Source organism: Physcomitrium patens, chromosome 2, assembly GCF_059467195.1.
Source record: "Physcomitrium patens ecotype Gransden chromosome 2, ASM5946719v1, whole genome shotgun sequence".
Lineage (NCBI taxonomy): Eukaryota > Viridiplantae > Streptophyta > Bryopsida > Funariales > Funariaceae > Physcomitrium > Physcomitrium patens.
In genome coordinates, this window is record NC_143411.1 from 8,319,361 (window position 1) to 8,338,802 (window position 19,442).

A 19,442-nucleotide genomic window follows, 5' to 3' on the forward strand; every position below is an offset into this window, starting at 1 on the left:
TCTTTATAGATTTATTTTTGTATAGATATTTGTTTAATTTGATTAATTAAGAAGTTCTAAAATCAATGATAGAAGATGGCTATTTCTTATAGTGATCTTATTGAGTCCTTGATAGTCCACATGCATCCCCAATGATCTATTTTTTTCTTCATAAATAAGATAGGAGTCCTTAGCGGAGTTTTAGAATGATGTATGAAGTTTTTAGTCAAGTTCTTATAAATATATTCCTTAAATGCAACCAACTTATTCTTTGATAAATTATAGATTGGTTTGAATAGTGGTTGAATTTCTTCTTAAAAATCAATAGAACAATCTTAAGAACAATGCTTTAAAAGAATATTTATATTATTATTTTTTTCAAAGAAATCTTGATAATCTTAGTACTTGCTTGAAATACCACTTAAAATCTTTTTTCCATTAAAAATAGATATAGCATATATAATAAAAATTGATCCTTTTTTTTCAACATATATGAAAGTTTTTACACTTATCAATAAAGATTTAGATGTATAGGTTTGGATGTAAGATTTAGACTTATAGATTTCTACTTGACTAATAGAATTCTAAACTATACTATTAAAAAATTAAGATTACAAGAAATCTATTCTATTTAAAAGTTTTATTTTTCTAGCCATCATCACTCTAAAATAGTTAGATTTAAAAGAAATCTATGTACATTAAATATTAATAAGCTATTATATTCTTTAGTTGTTACATCTAAAGGAATTATTTCATAGATAACTTGTCTAGAGGACAACAAATGACCATCTATGATTTTTACATGTTCAAATTTATTTTTTTTAACTTAAAATATTTCTTATTTTTTAACAAAGGCTTTGTTTATATAATAAGCCAAGGCTCCAAAATATAACAAAACAAAGACTTCATGATATTTTGGTCCTAAAAAAAATCCATTATAAAATAAGGTGAGGGATTTGAAAAAAGAATATAATCTTTATTAGATGATATGTAAGATTCCAATCACACAGTCCTTATTATAATTGAAAAAATATATTTTTTGATACATCATCTTTTTTAGTAATTATGCTCTTCATTTTGTGATTACATTACTTCTTTGAAAAATGTTGAATAGTATGCTTAAGTTCTCTATAGTATAAGTACAATCATTTTTGATAACATCAAATCTTTTCTTGCTTAATAAGAGATTTGAAATGTATTGTGTCAATTTGTATAGGTTCTAGCCTTGATGAATTAGCTTCTCCAAACTTAGAAGTTATTGTCGTGACTTGACTTGTACTTCTCCAATCAAACCTTTGTTCTTGGCATCTTTCAAAGAATCAATTGTTGCATGTAATGGCTTGAGTAATAAATTGCTTCAATGAGTCTATTCTCAACATTCTCAATAATAAATCTTTGACATTGTATTTCAATCTATATAGAGATCTATTGATAAGAGCTTTGTCATTCCAATCTATGTTACAAAAAGAATTTTGGAATTTTATAAGATATATAATAATTGAATGTAATTATTGTTATAAAGATAGAAGTTTGGTCTCTGCTATCTTTTTTCAATTAATTTTTTCAAATGTGGTTGTAAAAACTTCTAAAAATGAACTAAGATCATAAAGAAGTTGTGAATCATTTTTTTATCAAAGATGCAAACTAAGAGAGAGATCTTCCAAATATAAGTATACTTATGAATCCAACTTAAGTAAATCCATTAAAATATTAGAAAAGATGTAATCTTAGAAAGATCTTTACTTGTTGTGAAAATCTTTGAAACTTTGATTTTATTCCATCAAATTTTTTTGACAGACTTATCTTTGCCTCTCTTATACTTATAGAAACTAAGCTTCTCAAATTTTATTGTGAATTTAAACTATTTTTCTCTTTCAATTAAAAAATGTCTTATTGTAAAATTTAATCTTTGTTGTTGATTTCTTTTATAGGCACAGAAATAGTGTTTCTATAGCTCATGTTAAAAATATATGAAATTTTGACCTAAAGAGTGTTAACAAGCTCATGAAGATTTGTAATAGTTATAAATCTATTTTTACTTCTATTATGAATATTATCCATAATTTTTTCTTCTATAAATAATTTAAATAAATTCATAAGTCAAATTAGAAGAAGATAATCTATAATTTCTAATACCAAATTAAAATTTCTATAAAGAAGAATAATCTATTCTCTTTAAAGAAAATAATAAACATTTAAAAAGCTACAATATTAATTTAAAAGTGGATAGTCTTCAACATACAAAATTTAATAATAGTGTGGAATAATTCCTTCTCTTTTAAAACAAAACAAAAACATCAAGTTAGCACTTTTGTCAAATTATTAATGATATGAATTTTAAAGAACTAAAAGATCAATAAATTCTTGTATCATTCAAAGAAACTAAAATATTACTCAAGGATAGTATAATATTAAACTAAAATAGCTATTGCTAAAGACAAAAAGACTTAAAAGTCTTAAAACAAGACTAAAGATTAGAAAGGCATTGAAAAGAGTGAAGAAGGCTTTACTCTTTCCTCCATATATACTATCTAACTAAGAGCTATGTAGGACCTCTAATACATGTTCAATTTGCAAGATACATGTCTTAACTTGCAAAGCAATTTTTTTATATGCATGCTATATTATTAACTTGTATCACAAGCTATCTACATGTGCAACACATAGCTAACTTATTAGCCAAGTTTCTTGCCTATCAATCAACAATAAATATGTATAAAGTCAAATATGCATCTATAAAACTTCTTAGAAGCTTTACTAAAAAATAATATAAAATCTACTTACATTTATCTTCTACCTGATATTTCTTATTTACATAAATATGTATGTCTATTATCATATAATGTGAATTCTTACTTGAGAATGCATCAAATACCTAGTTTTTGAAGATAAATAAAAAATACAACAAGAAGACTCTACCTAGTCTAATAGAATCTTAAATAAATTTTAAATAATTCTTTAAAATCTTAATTAAACTTTAATCAATCTAAAAGAAATTTATAAGAAATTACAAAAAAAAAACATAAAAGTATCATAAATCAATTTCAAAAATATAATAAAGAAATTCTAAATAATAATTTTTTTTTTAAATATCAAAAATAAAAATCCTAAATAAATTCTAATCAAATCTTAATTTGGTCCTAATTAAATTCTAATTAAATCATAATAAAATCTTAATCAAATCCTTAAAATCTTGATCAAATCTTAATGAAATTTTATTATAATCCTAATCAAATTCTAAATCCGAACAAAATCCTAATCAAATTTTAATTAGATCTTAATTAAATATTAAATCAAATATTAATCAAATTCTAATTAAATTCTAATCAAATCTTAAGTCCTAATCAAATTTTAATTAAATTCTAATCAAATCTTAAATCCTAATTAAATCTTAATCAAATCCTAAATCCTAATCAAATACTAATCAAATCTTAATCAAATTCTAATCAAATTCTAAATCCGAACCAAATCCTAAACAATTCTAAGATAATCTTAAATTAATCTTAATCAATTATTATAACTATTTTAAAACCTCAATAAATATTAACTTAATCGTTGATCTTAATTAAAAATTTATTCACATTTCAATCTACAAAGAATTAACAAGCACAAAAATTTTGAGAAAAATCGACTCACTAATTCAAAAGAAAAAGCTCCTAAATCACTCAGATATTGACCATCATTTTTTTTCCAATTTGGATGTTGATATTCCAATAGAAATTTCTTCTTCCTAAGCTTTTCTATTTCTTGAAAAATTGTTTGGTGTTTAGAATTCTAAGTCCAAATTGCAAAAATCCTCATTGATCCTAAATTTTAATTATTCAAAACCATAATCCACAAAAACTCTCATAACCATCAATCTAACCATTTTATTAACATTAAATTTTAAAAATACATTAAAAAAAATACAATGATAGATTAACAAAATTTTACCTGTAAATATACTACAACACTCACAAAATCCTCAAAATTATGAACTGATTTTTAATTTTTAAAATCCAAATCTACTAAATACATCTTTTACTTTGAATAGCCTTCAAAACCTTAATATGCCTTCAAATTACATAAAATCAACTCTCCAAAATCTTCTTAAAAATCTACTATCAAATCCCACTCTTTAATAAACCAAAAAATTCCAAAGTTATTGTAGAAATGTGGTTTTGTGCCTTGGGATTTGATTTCGACTTTAGTTCACAACAAATCTTTTTTAGGTATCAATTCTTGATATTTTGAGGTAATTTTTGCTAAAATATTTTCTTAACTTCTTCCTAATGATGCATATATTAATTATTTATCTTATTCACTTTTATTTGGTCCATGTATGCCTTTATAAAGTATTCTCTTTTTTGCCATTCTTATCTAATCAAACCTTCTATTATCTATATTTCTAAGATAATTTACCTAAATATTTTCTTTTAAGCGCTTCTATAATAAAATATTTCCTTTCTTTTTTAAGTAATGGTTGTATTATTATACAACATCATGACACCTATTTAAGACCTAAAAATTATTAATAATTTCTTTGTATTTTACTAATAATAATTTAATTTAAGTTTAATAATAAAATGATTTATTTATTTTTATTTAATTCATGATTTTTCATATTTGATATATATATATATATATATATATATATATATTATAAAATGAGATATAGTTGACTTTAGAATTAAAGACCATTTTAATTTATAAAATATATTTTATATAAATATATTTTAAAAAGATTAATTAACATGTCAATATTATAATAATCCTATGTAGATATGTTTAAATATTATTATTCATATTCTATAGAACAAGTAATAGGGAGATTTTTTTAAAATTATAAATTTAGATAATTGATTGAAAATCTATTTTAGTTAATCTATATATCTATTTTTGTCAATCTATAAAAATAATCAGTACAAATAGATAATAGATCATACAGTAATTCAAACAGTATACTAAAAATACGTATGTGAAAATCAGAATACTTTGACACTATGTTTTTTATATGAGCATCCACTATAGGAATTGCCTTTCAAAAACTAAAAACTTACCTTACATATAAAAAAATAAACAGGATACATTTGTTCTAAAAACCATGTATAAATTACAAATTTTCGGAAGGAGATTTTACTTTTCTTCCTTCGACCTTTCTTTTTCATTCAATTTATTTTTGGTTTCTGTTATAGACCAAAAGATCCACGACCTGTCTAATTTAACATATAAAAACTACAATTTAAAATAAAAAACAAAAAAAATTAAAATTAAAAATGGTAAAACAATAATACAGGTAGAAAGTTTATCTGTATTGATATGAGTAACAATTTTTAAAAATATAAATATACATATATATACACACACATGCACACACGTGTATATATATATATATGCCAAAAATTCCAGAAAATGTATTATTGTTTGAAATGTATCCTTCATTAAAATACTGTTATTCTCAATTTTTCAAAATTAAAAATTAAAATGGTGGAAATCTTGTGGAACAAAGTTTTCGGAGTCTCTCCACCACGAATTTCTTCACGATAGGTAGATATAAAGCATGTTCCGAATTTGCTCATTACGATACTACTTGGTCATTAGGTTTCAGGTTATGTGTACAGCGGGCGTACACCTCTTTCAATCAATAAAAACAAGAATAGGAATCCAGACCATCAGAACATGTGCTCAGGGACCCGGAGAAGGAGCGAGCGGGAATCAGGGGGATCATCGGAAGAAGATGCTGAGATGCGGTCGGGAGGCAGGTCGGTCGGCGACCGCCTCCGCCTCCGTCTCTCCCACTTCGCGCGATGGAAACGACGGCCATAGCCATCGTCATGGGCGACGCAGAGTCTGTGCGCTTCAATCTCTAGAATTCTCTCCGCTCTCCAGGTTGAAGCGCTCATCAGTAACCCAATTGATGTACCGGATGGTGGCGGTGGCGTAACGTGGGAGCCCAGTCTAAAGGGTTTGTTTGCAAACCCTAAACCACCAGCTCTCTTCGTTCCTTCGCAATTTTTTTGCGTGCTAGTGTCGGGCGGGTCACCTTCGTTTTGTCTAGGCTTTCGAGTTTCAGGTCTCGACCCTGTTGGAAACCCTGTGTGTGTGTGTGTGGGTGTTGCCTCGTCTTCTCATTCTTCTGCGGATGCGGTGTTCTAGCTCGGACTCATGTTTTTCTTCCCGGCGTTTGGTTCTATCTATCTACTATCAGGTTGTATGCTTCTCAGGTTTCGTCGTTATTGTGGACGGATTTGTGTATCAGATGAGGTTTCGACGCTGTGAGTGACCATTTCCTGCAGAGTTATTTCTTTGTTTACGTATTGTGTGCACAGAGGGGTGCGTTGGTACTAGATTTAGGATCGTCAAAGAGTTTTTAGATTTGATTGTCTCGATTTGCTTTGTAGGTTGCTACTGTGACATTACGCGGTTGAAGGTTTAGTATTCTGTTTTCGTCTTTGGTCCATGGTTTTGTGGAGGTGGGATTGTAGCTGCGAATGTGGTAGCTGAAAGATTGCACCTGTCCTGTAATCCCGTTCCTTTGATCGCTGCAGTTTTCAGGTTTGAGGTTGCCTGTTTTGTGAGGTTTGTTACAACGAGATTTTTGCGGAGGTGTGGAAGTGTGCGGCGAGATTCATCCACGAGGTCGTACTCTTGATGCACGATCGAGACACCAACTAGGGTTTTTCGCTTCTTTGCGAAGGATGTTCAGTCGGACATGGAGGGGAATTTAATACCTAATCTGGAAGAGGTTTTCGCGATTTTTATCTGTCCCCCTTACTCTCGTTTAAGGAAGATTCACATGAAAGCTATGAACATACAATGTCGGAGGGTGTGTATTTGCATTGGTTTAAGTGGAGTCATTGTACTGATGGTGATTGGATATGTGAAGTATCCAGACTCAGTTGTTTGATGGCAGAATTATATGACTCGTGCTCTTGCATGAAAACTTTAGTCAATCATTGAGAGGTTTAAGTTTTAGCAGCTGAGAAGCTCAGATCAGCGAATGGTTTGAGAAATGTTTCATCAAATTACCACTAGCGAGTTCTATATATTAACCAAATTTATCTCGGTTTTGGTTTTGGACATGCAGATGTAGGACGGCTTTGTAAAAGCATCAGCGTAGGTGCTGACCGGGACGAGGAGAGTTGAGAAGTACTCGAGTCACCCACAGTGCAATGATGAGAGATAGTGGTCAATTTCAATAGACGTGGACTGCCTCAGATCGGTGTTGTGCAACAGAAATCCTTTTCGAAGCGTTAATTTGTCGGAGTCAGATCCCTTGACTCTAACTTGGATTGAATCGAGGGATCCCGGAGCTCCTTTGAGAAGCGCAAGAATATTTGCAGTGAAGTAGGTGTATTTCACTCGCAGTTTAAAGAGCATATTGGGCTTGTATTCTGGCGGAGGATTAATTAGATTGCTTAATCCCATCAACTGTACACAAATGTACAACTGGTGACGGAAAATTAAGATCAATGCAACCACATGCGGGTGAGGCTCAAATAGCTGGTGTGGTGGGTGGAGCGCACATAGCACTGCCACGCGCAATTGATGACAGACCTAGTAGCAGCAATGAGGCCAGTACCCCGGAAGCGATTGAGGAAGGCCAAGTTAGGCCGGTGGTGGTGCGAGCCCCATCCCAGATCAGCACGACCTCGCAGCTCCTTGCTGGGGGTATCGCAGGGGCTTTCAGCAAAACATGCACTGCCCCACTCGCTCGACTCACGATTCTTTTTCAGGTCTGGTGTTCTTTATGTCAAGATATTAAAATCGATGCCTTATTTATCTGGAATGAGGTGGATGGTGCTTTAATGCGCTAGAGTGATAATTTTTCATGGTTCAAGGTCCTTTCATGTTGATTTGGTGACGTATGTCTTCTGTTCGGTGGATTGGAGGTGATCAAAAATGTAATTTTCATCTTCGTCGAATGACATAGAATGTCAATGCTTGTGTGAATGCATGGAATACATCATGTTTTTTGCCCGAGGTCCTGCCCGTTGTGGAAATGAGGATTTCATGGGATTTGGATTTGGATTTAGATTTGTGTATGTATTTTTGCTCCTTGCATGTTCACTTAGTTACTTTCGTTTTGATTGCTTTGTTGATGTTGTAGGTTCAAGGTATGCGAGTATCTGATGCTGTTTTGAGCAGCCCGAGTATCCTGAGAGAAGCCACCCGAATCTTTCGGGAAGAGGGTTTTAGGGCATTTTGGAAAGGCAATGGTGTTACAATAGTCCACCGACTACCTTATTCATCTATAAACTTTTTCGCTTACGAACAGTACAAGATGGTATGCGTTTTTTTTTTTTTTGTTTTTTGTTTTTTTGCAATTTCGACAGGGAAAATTAGTGAAAATATTAGAAAGATTGTAATTCTGGTGCGATACAGGGAGGGTTCTATGAATTGCCTCACGAATGTGCGGAACAAGGTTTGCAGCTGAGTTCAGTAGTCGTGTTGGTATCTTTGTTTTTACAATATCCTTCCTATTTCCGCATGCATCAGAAATTTGTCTGCTAACCTAGTGACACGCCCCTTTTGTTGGCAGCACTTGAGGAGGATAATGGGCATTGACGGCGATCAGGAAAGTCTCGGGGTTGGAATGGGTACAAGATTGTTAGCTGGCGGAGGTGCTGGCATTACAGCGGCGTCGTTGACATACCCGCTGGATTTGGTTCGCACGCGCTTGGCTGCACAGGTGAATCTTTATATACTTCATTAATGGTATGCTTTTTTATTTTTATTTTTATTCTTCTCTACTTCTTCCTGTCTCAAGGTTTATTCAAATCTTCGTAGTTTGATTAGATATTCGCTGTTCTCACTACATAGTTTTGGTCACATAACTCATATGGGTATCATTATTTGTGGATTAAAACGTACGTATTTCTATGAGTTTGTGCACCTGGATTTGAGACACGCTTGTATCTGATTGAATTCTTTTCCTTTTTCATGCATCTTGCAGACCAAAGACATGTATTACAAAGGCATTACTCACGCTCTTATAACCATTACTAAGGATGAGGGCTTTCGGGGGCTGTACAAAGGCATGGGTGCCACACTAATGGTATAGTAACTGGACCCTTGCGAGCGCTGTGGATCTCGACTCCGTTCTAGCTATTTTCTTGTGGTGTTTTTCAGTGAAAAGATTGCACTATTCAGGAGCCAATTGATTCACTTAAGTTCGGTCTACTGACAGGACTCACCACAGTGTAAAAGTACCGATTATATCAGTCACTCCACAGCGATGTGTATGTAACACCGTAGGCGATTAAGGAGAGGATGGTAATAACTCTTCTTTGGATGCCTCCAGGTGCCAGCTGTCGTATGAAAAAGATGATGGAATATTGTAGTAGATTGAAAGTTGGCCCTCGGAAGTCCCCTTCCTCTTCCCTTCTTGAGTGGAGTAAGTCGTGAATGTGGGTAGTCACTCCTGTGAATGGGCATCGTTAAGTTATAATTGGAACACCTTCAATAGAAGCCTGGCTGATGGGAACTGCGGGAACACATAACATGCAGGTATGGGGTCGGTCGGGCATTGCTGAAGAGTTGTGAAGTTATTAAATTGTATTGGATGGGGTTTCAGTGATGCCCAACCGACGCTTGCCCATTTGCCAAGTCAGGTGAGTAACAGCAATTTAGTGTTACTCATGTATCGTTTAGGGTTGGCCCATCCTGTGCGTTTGTGGCGGATTTACGATAAGGGGCTGTAATAATGTTCTTTCAGATGTCGTAGTTTAAAAATGACTGCAGGAAGGGACCGGGGCTTTTTAGGTCAAGTTTTGATTGTAAGCAGACTGAGTGATATCTACTCGGAATTTCGGATTTCATTTGATACGTCTTTAGATGTTCGTTCTCTGGGAATGTTTATATTTGACCTAACTTGTTCCACCTATGATTTTATGCCCGTAATACTCATTCCCCATTACAGGGGACACGAAGTTAGGACCATGATGTGCATTCTCTGAATTAGCTTTTAATGCATGGTTGATAGTTTACTCTATCCTCTGAGCTAAAACTCATGAAGCCTATGAAATGGTTGTAACTATTTTGTTTCTTACAGTTTTATCTCTTTGTGGAACAGGGTGTTGGCCCAAACATAGCCATCAATTTTTGCGTTTATGAAACTTTGAAGTCAATGTGGGTGGCCGAAAGGTATGGTTTAACACAATTGATTTTTTTATATTTCTTACTTAAGTTAAACGGTGGTTTACACATAGTAAAGGACACGAATGGAATGTTGGAGCAGTTTTGTGTAAGGTATGAATCTTCCTCGTTGGATAGCCTTCCTCCATATAATCTGAGAACTGCAAAAAGGCACAGATAACAGTATAGACTTTAGTCCGGTGTGAGATTTACTAATGAAATCAACATGTTGATGACTGCAGGCCTGACATGTCACCAGCTTTAGTTAGTCTCGCTTGTGGTAGTTTTGCTGGAATATGTTCATCAACAGGTATGGTCGAAGATAGAGGACCCTGGTTTCTTATCTAGCTTTTCCGAACCAGCTCTAGTTTATCTTCTGTTCACCATGTTCAACAGTATTTTTATTGGGGTTATTTGGTTCGATTTGTGAAGTTCATTGTTGGATTTCTGATTTGTACAGCAACCTTTCCCATTGATCTGGTAAGGAGACGAATGCAATTAGAAGGAGCGGGAGGGAAGGCCAAGATTTACAATCATGGGCTTGCTGGAACATTTAAGGAAATTATTGCGAAAGAAGGGCTTTTTGGTCTCTACCGGGGGATCCTTCCGGAGTATTATAAGGTCATTCCCAGTGTTGGCATTGTGTTTATGACCTATGAGTTTATGAAACGCATGCTGCGGTCGAGGTCGTGGGAAGGTCTCTAGTTTTGTCATGCGTTGTGATACTATCTTCAGATACATTGTGGTCGTACATTGAAGATATGGCCATCCTATGGAGAGCTTCAGATACCGAGTTGTGGAGGTACTGTGGAGTTTGGTGATTCTGTTTCCACTTAAGGAAAGTTGCGAAGAAGGTGGCATCTGGAGAATCTATATTTTACAATTTCTGATCGGAAAGTTTTTTTCCACACGATTTGTATAACAGTAGCAGACGTAGGCAGAGGCTCGACCATCATGCGGCTGGTGTGACATTTGATATGCGGTGTAGTATAATCATGTTTTATTTTACCACATCTCTCTGCAGACCTTAGGACAATTCAATGAAAACTTTTAAAGTTACTGAATCAATTTTACGCCTGAAGTGTTGTGTATTTTAACATTCCTTACAATGTCCAGGTTCAGTTGCTAATATGTGTTGAGTTCACCTCGTAAAATGATATTTCTAGTTTATTCAGTTCCTCCTCTGCCGATTTGTTTGTGAAATATAGATTTGGATCTAACCAAATATAGGCGTCGTGTTGTCACCTCGTACAGGCTCTTGGTTGTGCTAGTGTCCAGAACTTGTGCATGATCACGGTTCAACAGTCATCAAGGAACAGACGAATAACAAGATTTCCCCCTCCCCCACAAACTAAAATAATTTCTGTACCTCTGTTGAATTTTCCAAACCTCTAGTTTCAGGCAAACTCTCATCAAATTCGATTGTGATTGTCTAGGTCGCTCAAACATATTTTTTAGATCCGCAGCCTATACGTATCTGAAATTCTTATTTCAACAAAATTCTGAAGTTTTGTTTCACAAGGAAGCATAATTTTAACCCAAGTCTTTTTTTAATAAAATAAATCACTACTCAATCTCGTAGCTTGAAGTAACTTCAAGAATTTTTTTTTCGGAAACTGAATTGTTTTTAATCCTCAACTATTGGTTTGCAATGAGCATTTGAAGTTTCTTTTGCTCTATATTTTATCTTTCGGAATTTCACGCCACATGATGCCACTAAATGTAAATCGGGAATCAAAGGAGTCATGAAAGGTGAATCCCACAAACCCACATCCCATTGCAAGTTTTGAATACTGAGAATTCAGTTCTTCATTAGAAAAATACTTTTGTGTTGGTGAGATAATTATGAAAATCTTGAGATTACGTGGAGTCCACGTGTGCATTTATCCAGATGGTTACATATGTTATACAGCACATAACTAGTAGCCTTTTTACAGATCCACACTACAAAATGAACGAACTCAGTGTACTTGAGAATGATTCCGAGATTCCAAATATCCGTCAGACAACATCACACTTCTGCCTAATTGACCAGGAAAGGCTGATAGGACAGTATGTTGAAGACAATACGTTTTGCGAAAAGAAAGAGACAAAAAAGAAAGACCTGATGATTTCTTTGCAATCACACAATGCATGAAGAAAGATTGTAAACTTAGGACCAGTAAAATCCATGTACTGGACAAAATGATCACCTCTAACAACGGACGAAATGAATTCGTGTACTGAGCATCATGCACCAATTTGTGTTTATATTTGGGGCATATCTGTTGAATCGGTTCATAAACTCAACAGTTTACACTGCCTAGATGTGATCAATGTAATCACTGGACGGAATTCACCTTGTGAAATTCATCAGAATACAATGGGCATGCCTACCCTGTATGCTAGAAATAGCAGACTCAATCTCATTGCAAATAAAGTGGGTAAGTTTAATTCACTCACTGCAGAGGGTGGCAGAGCTGTGAGCTGAGGCATTTTTACGAGAGTATGTGCAGCCAGTAGTTTAAACTAAACCTCAAAGATGATCTATATTGTACATACCATAATAAATAAATATAATGCCTTGATGGTCTTCATGTGCAAAAATGAATCTCAGTTGAAGAGGGTTGAATCCCTACCAGTAGTCTCCACAAGAGCAAACTCCATCTTTGAAATGATGAAAACGATTGACATCCCTGGCGATGATCTCCCGGTCGACGATCTTACTAATGAACTTTGTTGCAGTATGACAGTCGGGACAAACGCGAAGGTTCTTGAAGATATGAATTCGTGTGCCAGGGGGCGTGCTGATCAACCCATAGGCAATGGCCAACCTCTCACTATGATGGCAAACAGCATTTTCCTTCTCTCCCTCGTCCACATCATGCATCACAGACCGTGTGTCAGGAACGTAGCCTTTCATCTTCATCGCATGGGTTAATCTGTCTAGCTCAGCATAAATTTTCTCCGACTGTGGATGGGACCTATCCTCCGCAACGAAGTAATGAAGCTTGTCTCCAACTTGTATCCAACTCCGCCCCGGCTCCTTCGTTACACCCCTCTGCTCCATCAATTTTCTAAGTTTAGCTGCAGAGTCCCACATACCGGCTGCTGCATACATGTGGGAGAGAGCCACATACACTACAGCATTGTCGAGGTCGAGCTTCAGGCTGCTCTCTGCAGCGCGCTCGGCGACTGGTACATTTCCATGGATCCTGCAGGCACCAAGCAAAGCACCCCAGATTCTAGTGTTTGCTTGGAAGGGCATAGTCTTGATTAGCGCTTCTGCTTCATCTAGTTGCCCTGCACGGCCAAGAAGGTCCACCATGCACCCGTAATGCTCGATTGTAGGTATGATGGCGAAGTCTTGTGACATGGAGCAGAAGTAGCGGCGGCCTTCTTCCAAGAGACCCGCATGGCTGCATGCTGAGAGGAGACTGACGAATGTCACGATGTCTGGCTTGACTCCTTCCATTTTCATCCTTTCGAATAGTTGCAGGGCATCCTGTCCTCTTCCATGCTGTGCAGATCCACCAATGATAGCATTCCATGAAATGACATTTCGCTTGGTCATTTTCTCAAAAACTATTGACGCATCGCTGAAGCTTCCACACTTGGCATAGGTACTAACAAGGGCGTTGCCCACACTGGTATCTGAGAAGAAACCACCCTTCCGCACTAGGGTGTGGATCTCCCTGGCCCATTCCAACGATCCTGAGTTTGCACAAGCATTTAGCATATTTATGTAGGTAACTTTGTCAGGCTTCAGACCTTCCTCTTGCAACCTATCAAACAATTTCAAGGCCTCTTTACCAAGATTATGCGCGGCGTATCCACCAATCATAGCATTGTATGCAACAATATCTCGCTGGATCATCCTGTCAAACACTTGGCGAGCATCCTTGACACTGCCACACATAGAATACATGTTCACAAGTGTATTTCCCACGTGTGCATCAGTGGCTAGGCCAGCTTCCACAACTTGTTGATGGATCCTCCTGCCCCACTCCAGAGCCGCTGGACTGGAACAGGCATTCAAGATGCTCGTATAGGTCACTCTGTTGGGTTCCACGCCTGCTTGTTGCATCTCTTGATATACTGTCAAGGCTTCTGCACCAAATCCGCTCTTAGCAAGCCCCCCAATCATTGCAGTCCATGAAATGACGTCTTTTCTAACCATTTTATCAAAAACAAGTCGTGCATCCTTGATGCTCCCGCATCTTGAATACATGCTAATAAGGGCATTCTGAACGCCAATATCGGACGTAAAGCCAGCTTTTGCTACACGAGAATGAATTTCCTTGCCCCAATGCAGAGCTGCGGAATTGACACAGGCGTTTAGGAGAATCACATATGTAATTTTGTTTGGCATAACGCCTTCTCGCTGCATCTGGTTATACACTTCAGAAGCCTCTTCCCAATAACCACCTTCTGCAAGTCCTCCAATCATTGTATTCCAGGCAATAAGATCCCGATTGACTAACTTTTCGAAAACTTGGCGACAATCCTTGTAGCTCCCACATTTGGCATACATCTTCACCAGAGCAGTTCCAACCGCTGTGTCAGATTCGTGCCCCGCATTAAGTATGCGAGAATGAACTGCCTTGCCCCATTTCAAAGCTGCAGGACTGGAGAAGGCATTCAGTACACTTATGTACGTAATCCGGTTTGGAACCACGCCTTCTTGCTCCATTTTCTGGAAGATTTCAAAAGCAGTCTCAGAACGACCACAATCAGCATAACCGCCAATTGTGATGGTCCAGGAAACAACAGACTTTTTTTCCATCTTATCAAAAACTTCCCGTGCTTCCTCAATACTGCCACACTTCGCATACATATTGAGTATACAATTGGCCACTTTGACATCAAACAGAAGTCCAGCTTGCATGGCTTGGAAATGAATTTCTCTGCCCCACTCCAAGGCGCCTGGGCTTTTGCAAGAACTTAAGAAGCTCATGATAGTAGTTCTATCCGGTGCAAGGCCATGTTGCTGCATTTGACGAAGTAGTTTTAAAGCCTTCTCAATGTAGCCATATTGGATATAGCCTACAACCATGGCATTCCAGGAATGGACAGTCCTTTCCATATAGCTCAGCTTCTTCCAAACTTGCCGAGCTTCTTCTATACTTCCACACTGTATGTACATGTTTATTAGTGCATTGACTGTATACTGGTCTGGCACCGTGCGATGTTGGATAATATGCTGATGTACCTGCCTGCCTGCTACCAAGTCTTTAACCTCTATACACCTTTTGAGCATTTTCATGTAATCAGAGGAATTTACTTGTGCACCTTGCTGTTGTAAGTATTGAACTACATCCACTGCCCCGTCCTTTTCAATCATTATTTTCTCGTCCTTGTAAGTATGAAAATATAGCTTGTTAACTCTTGGTTTCCCATTTGAATATCTAAATCCACTAGTGTTGAACCACCTGTTAAACCCGCACGTCTCCAGTCAGCTACTGTAAACAGACTTGTCTCAGCCCCAGCGGCATACACTATGTGAATTGCCCAACCACTCAAAATAAATAAATAAATAAAAAGAAAAGAAAAGAAAAAGAAAAAAGAGAAAAAACCTCTTGACGTTGATATGAGGTAAGCTATCATTGCCTTTCCTTAGTAACATACTAAATCGGGATGAACCGCATTCATATATCCAACTAGAGTAATAGGAAAAGAAAACATTATACCACTTGCAGAGCTGGACTCGTGATTGGCTGTGCATCGAACTACTACGATGTGCTTCCACCAACAATGAAGGCTTTCCATACGCCCTAGAACACTCCTGCAATTCATTTCCACACTTCAAAATCCTCCGGGAAAATAGAACCTGAAAAATACTTAAACTCGCATCACATCCCCAAAGGACCTTCCAACAATGCTTTTATCCACCAGTTGAGTTTTTCAACGACTTCCATAATCTGTTTTCACCTTTTTTGATTTTTTATGTCATTTAGTGCCCAGAAGGGTGCACGGACATAAGGAGAACCAAACAGTTTAATAACTGAAATAACAGACACTGCTCACAACCTTAAGAAAGAATCAAATGATACTGATGGGAGAATCTGGAAAGGAATGTACTTCATCCTCTAAAACAGCAGAGCTGGGCTGTCATCACCCAGCTAGAAACTACTGCGGACGAGGTGCAAATTCACTGAAGATAATAGCTGACAAGTTGACAAGTTGCTGAACAAAACCTTCTTTAGATCCGCCCTGACGAGAGTGTCGGAATCTCTCGCAATCTGCTTCACCAGAAAATTACGTGCACTGTCCCCTACAAGGTCAATCTTGTGACCTGAAAGATGATATCACATTCAGGAAGTTCATTGACCGAAAGTTTCAATAAGGGATCAAAGAAGTGTTTGTTACAAGTTCATTCCATCTCACGCGCCAAATTCTCTTTTAAGAACTTTCCAAGCCATAGCCTTAGCTTAATTACCTGCATCGTTTTGCCGGGAGGTAGCTAGAATAAGGTCGTCTCGCAATGAATGCTTTTCTTTCTTCAAAACGCTAAATCCCGCCTGAGTTTGTTTCGCTGTTGAAACTGTAGTGAAATCTAAGCCCCAAGGAAGAGACATACAGAGTCAATCCGCTAGTGATCAAATACTGAAAAAATACTCTACCCTTGGTAGTATTTTACAAAGTGATGACGGTACCACCTCCCTGCATGCGGCGTAATAAGAAATAAGCCAAATCCAAGCATACACCTAGCAGAATTCAAAATAAAGTGATGAGAGCAGTGGTTGAAAAATCACCAATGCGGGAAACTCAGAGAGTATATAGAGGAGAATTAGGGCTCAGGATTTAGGGTTTAAGTCATGGAAAATCCTCACCTGCGTTCCAGAGAAACTCATTAATGCCCAGAACAAAACCTCTCAGTCGAACCTCCGAGTCCACTAGACGGGGACAGTGGATGGAGGTTCGGAGAACACCTGCCCTTCCCGCTAACAAGCCTTGCATCGCAATACTGTCTCTTAGCAAGCAATCATCTAGTTGCTAACCTCTTATCGTCGCGTTACGTCAAGTACATGCTCACAAGAATTCTCCAGACTAATGCAAGCTCGTGCGGGGTTTCTGTCTCGCAAGCTTGCGCATCACCCTTAAAACTCCGACCCTCAAGTTACCATTCTCACCCACTCTGAAACAACAGTAGCGCAAACTGTTCTAAGCTGGAATTCCGTTCACTCTCACATTCACTTGCGAGATACTCTGGCTTCGAATGCCGCGGAGGTTTCTCTTGAAAGCGTCCAACTGCTTCGTGGAGTCTGGGCTTGGACGATCCACGCAACCATGACGAGGAATGCATCGATTCCTATCGATCCCGTCATTGTCACCGTCGTTCGACGAAGAAGCGTTGCAAAATTGTGGAGCTCAGAGGGGGTGGCGTTCGGGATGGAGCATGGGCAACACATGCGACTGGCTTTCAGAAAACTCATGAAGACACAACAAAATTGGGTCACACCAGGAAAGTCTTGTAGTGGGGCCATTTAGGCAGGGCAGTCCCAAAAAATGTTGCATTTGTAGGGCATTTCTACGTGTTGTCAAATGTGGGCAGCTCAAATTCTGATGCTCAAGATTTGGGCAAACAATGTTCATCGTTGGGGTTTGGAGTTGTCCAAATCCGAACCCTAATAATTCCAATCAAATGGCATTTAATATATATATATATATAAATAAAGTGACGAAGATATTACTTTGCTTTCTAATAATGGTTATTCATTTGTGGTTTGTGTTTACTATTTATGAATATTAATATATTATTTGGTTGGAGTAATGTTCTATAAAAATGTTGTTTTGTTACAGGGGTTAATTAACAAATAATTCATAATTGTTAATATAGTTGCAAAAGATTTAGAGACAGGAGAGATTAATTGCTAAGGGACTATAGTTGGACAACTATAAGTTATCAATTCTTTTTTCTAACATTCCATATAAAATTGTTTAACTTAAGCATGAGAACTTATGCTTCTTATCTTAAAGGACCTAGAACATCAAATGTATGATACAATAAGAGGGCTTACAAGTTCTTCTACCTTCCTTGTAAAAAAAGAGCAATAAGACTCTAATCTTGTCTTTTTTACAATAGAAGAACTTGAACTTCTTAACTTCTTCTCACAAGGGCAACTCAAACTTCACAACCAATAAGTGTTATGAAGGATTTAAGCATAATTAAAGGAATGTACTTCATCCTCTAAATATATATATATATATATTTTAATAAAATACAAAATACAAAAAAAATTTGTGATATCTTTAAATATTATATTTATTTTCACATGTTACCAAAAAAATAAGTTATCAAGATTTATAGAAAATAATTTCAATGAATTTCAATTTTTAAAAAATTAAAAAAATAAAAATAAACTAATAAACATCACATCAAATCAAAATTGACTGAATGTTATTTTATGAAACACATATCAATTTTTTTGAACATGTGTACAACTTGTTGAAACCTGTAGAGGATTAAATGCTCTTTTTTAAAAATAAAAATAAAATAAACATTGACAAACTATCAAATATTAAAATTGTACTTTAAAAAATAGTTCATAATTTTATAAATATTGAAGTTGTATTAATTTTACAGACAATTTTAACAACATGATTTTACTTTCACTCAATACTTTTTATATAAAATATTTTTTCTATCATCTAATACTTAAATTTTATTTTATTAAATAAAGGAGTGTTTGTTTTGCACTTGTGTTAATCCATTCAAACATCTACCCATATGTTAATGTTCTTCAATACACATCTATGATTGATTTAAATATGTTACTTCTAAAGCAAAGCAAGAATTCTCTAAGCTAAAACATTGTGATAATGATGTTTGATAAGATAGTTAAAAATATGTATAGAAAGATCTATATTGTTCATTTTTCTAAATGACACCAATATATAGTAATTACTAAATAATTTATCAAATAGATTTATTGCAATTAAAACTAATTTAAAAGCTCAAGTAGTTTTAATTTTTTTGAGTTGTACTCAAAGTTTTTGTTATGTTTACTGTATTCCATTTGAAGTATTTTAAATGCCAAAAACATACAATATTTACAATTTTGACACTAGTAACTACACATTTACGTCCCACATTAGTTTATTTTATTTCATATTTCTATTAGTTTTATTCTTGTGTTTGTTTAATTAAGTGATTCATTCAAGCAAAAGTATTACTTTTAGTTCTCATGGATTCAATTGTATATATATATATATATATATACACACACACATTATGTTTTTAGACGGATAATTTAATTTTAGTTATTATATGTATTTAAATAATATGTACTATATTTTAAATTGATCATTAAAAATAAAATATTTTTATACGTGCCATAATGGGTGCATCCTTAAAAATGCAACCT

General features: G+C 35.6%; 2 protein-coding genes across 8 annotated transcripts; one reads left to right on the forward strand and one right to left on the reverse strand.

The window, feature by feature from the left end:
• The first annotated feature begins 5,763 nt into the window (after positions 1-5,763).
• LOC112275195 (uncharacterized) lies at positions 5,764-11,176 on the forward strand. Of its 6 annotated transcripts, none has more exons than XM_090245398.1 (10): positions 5,774-5,923; positions 6,167-6,233; positions 6,507-6,703; positions 7,046-7,694; positions 8,069-8,245; positions 8,501-8,650; positions 8,915-9,016; positions 10,034-10,104; positions 10,338-10,405; positions 10,556-11,176. In XM_090245398.1, exons 4-10 carry the CDS (start codon positions 7,431-7,433, stop codon positions 10,798-10,800), a joined length of 1,077 nt encoding a protein of 358 aa, XP_090101524.1. In that variant the 5' UTR covers positions 5,774-5,923; positions 6,167-6,233; positions 6,507-6,703; positions 7,046-7,430; the 3' UTR covers positions 10,801-11,176. The 6 variants fall into 6 exon arrangements, with proteins under 6 accessions (XP_090101535.1, XP_090101524.1, XP_090101532.1 ...); XM_090245403.1 differs by having other exon boundaries at positions 5,777-5,923; positions 6,183-6,233; XM_090245406.1 differs by lacking the exon at positions 6,167-6,233 and having other exon boundaries at positions 5,776-5,923.
• Positions 11,177-12,181: 1,005 nt separating this feature from the next.
• Positions 12,182-17,496, reverse strand: LOC112275185 (pentatricopeptide repeat-containing protein At3g12770). Of its 2 annotated transcripts, none has more exons than XM_024505308.3 (5): positions 16,908-17,496; positions 16,514-16,630; positions 16,272-16,369; positions 15,765-15,859; positions 12,182-15,506 (listed from the first exon to the last, which is right to left on the reverse strand). In XM_024505308.3, the coding sequence occupies exons 1-5, from the start codon at positions 17,032-17,034 to the stop codon at positions 12,710-12,712; spliced, it is 3,234 nt and encodes a 1,077-aa protein (XP_024361076.1). In that variant the 5' UTR covers positions 17,035-17,496; the 3' UTR covers positions 12,182-12,709. The 2 variants fall into 2 exon arrangements, with proteins under 2 accessions (XP_024361076.1, XP_024361085.1); XM_024505317.3 differs by having other exon boundaries at positions 16,514-16,737; positions 16,908-17,037.
• Positions 17,497-19,442: the final 1,946 nt, after the last annotated feature.

Bases quoted from the DNA above. Each gene is read 5' to 3' on its own strand.
- LOC112275195 (XM_090245409.1), top strand. From the start codon at position 7,431: ATGCAACCACATGCGGGTGAGGCTCAAATAGCTGGTGTGGTGGGTGGA. The intron at 8,651-8,914 runs GTGAATCTTTAT...TGCATCTTGCAG, and splicing joins GCACGCGCTTGGCTGCACAG to ACCAAAGACATGTATTACAA. The intron at 9,017-10,033 runs GTATAGTAACTG...TTTGTGGAACAG, and splicing joins GCATGGGTGCCACACTAATG to GGTGTTGGCCCAAACATAGC.
- LOC112275185 (XM_024505308.3), bottom strand. From the start codon at position 17,034: ATGCAAGGCTTGTTAGCGGGAAGGGCAGGTGTTCTCCGAACCTCCATC. The intron at 16,370-16,513 runs GTAATTAAGCTA...ATCATCTTTCAG, and splicing joins CTCCCGGCAAAACGATGCAG to GTCACAAGATTGACCTTGTA. The intron at 15,507-15,764 runs GTATAATGTTTT...CGGGTTTAACAG, and splicing joins CGAGTCCAGCTCTGCAAGTG to GTGGTTCAACACTAGTGGAT.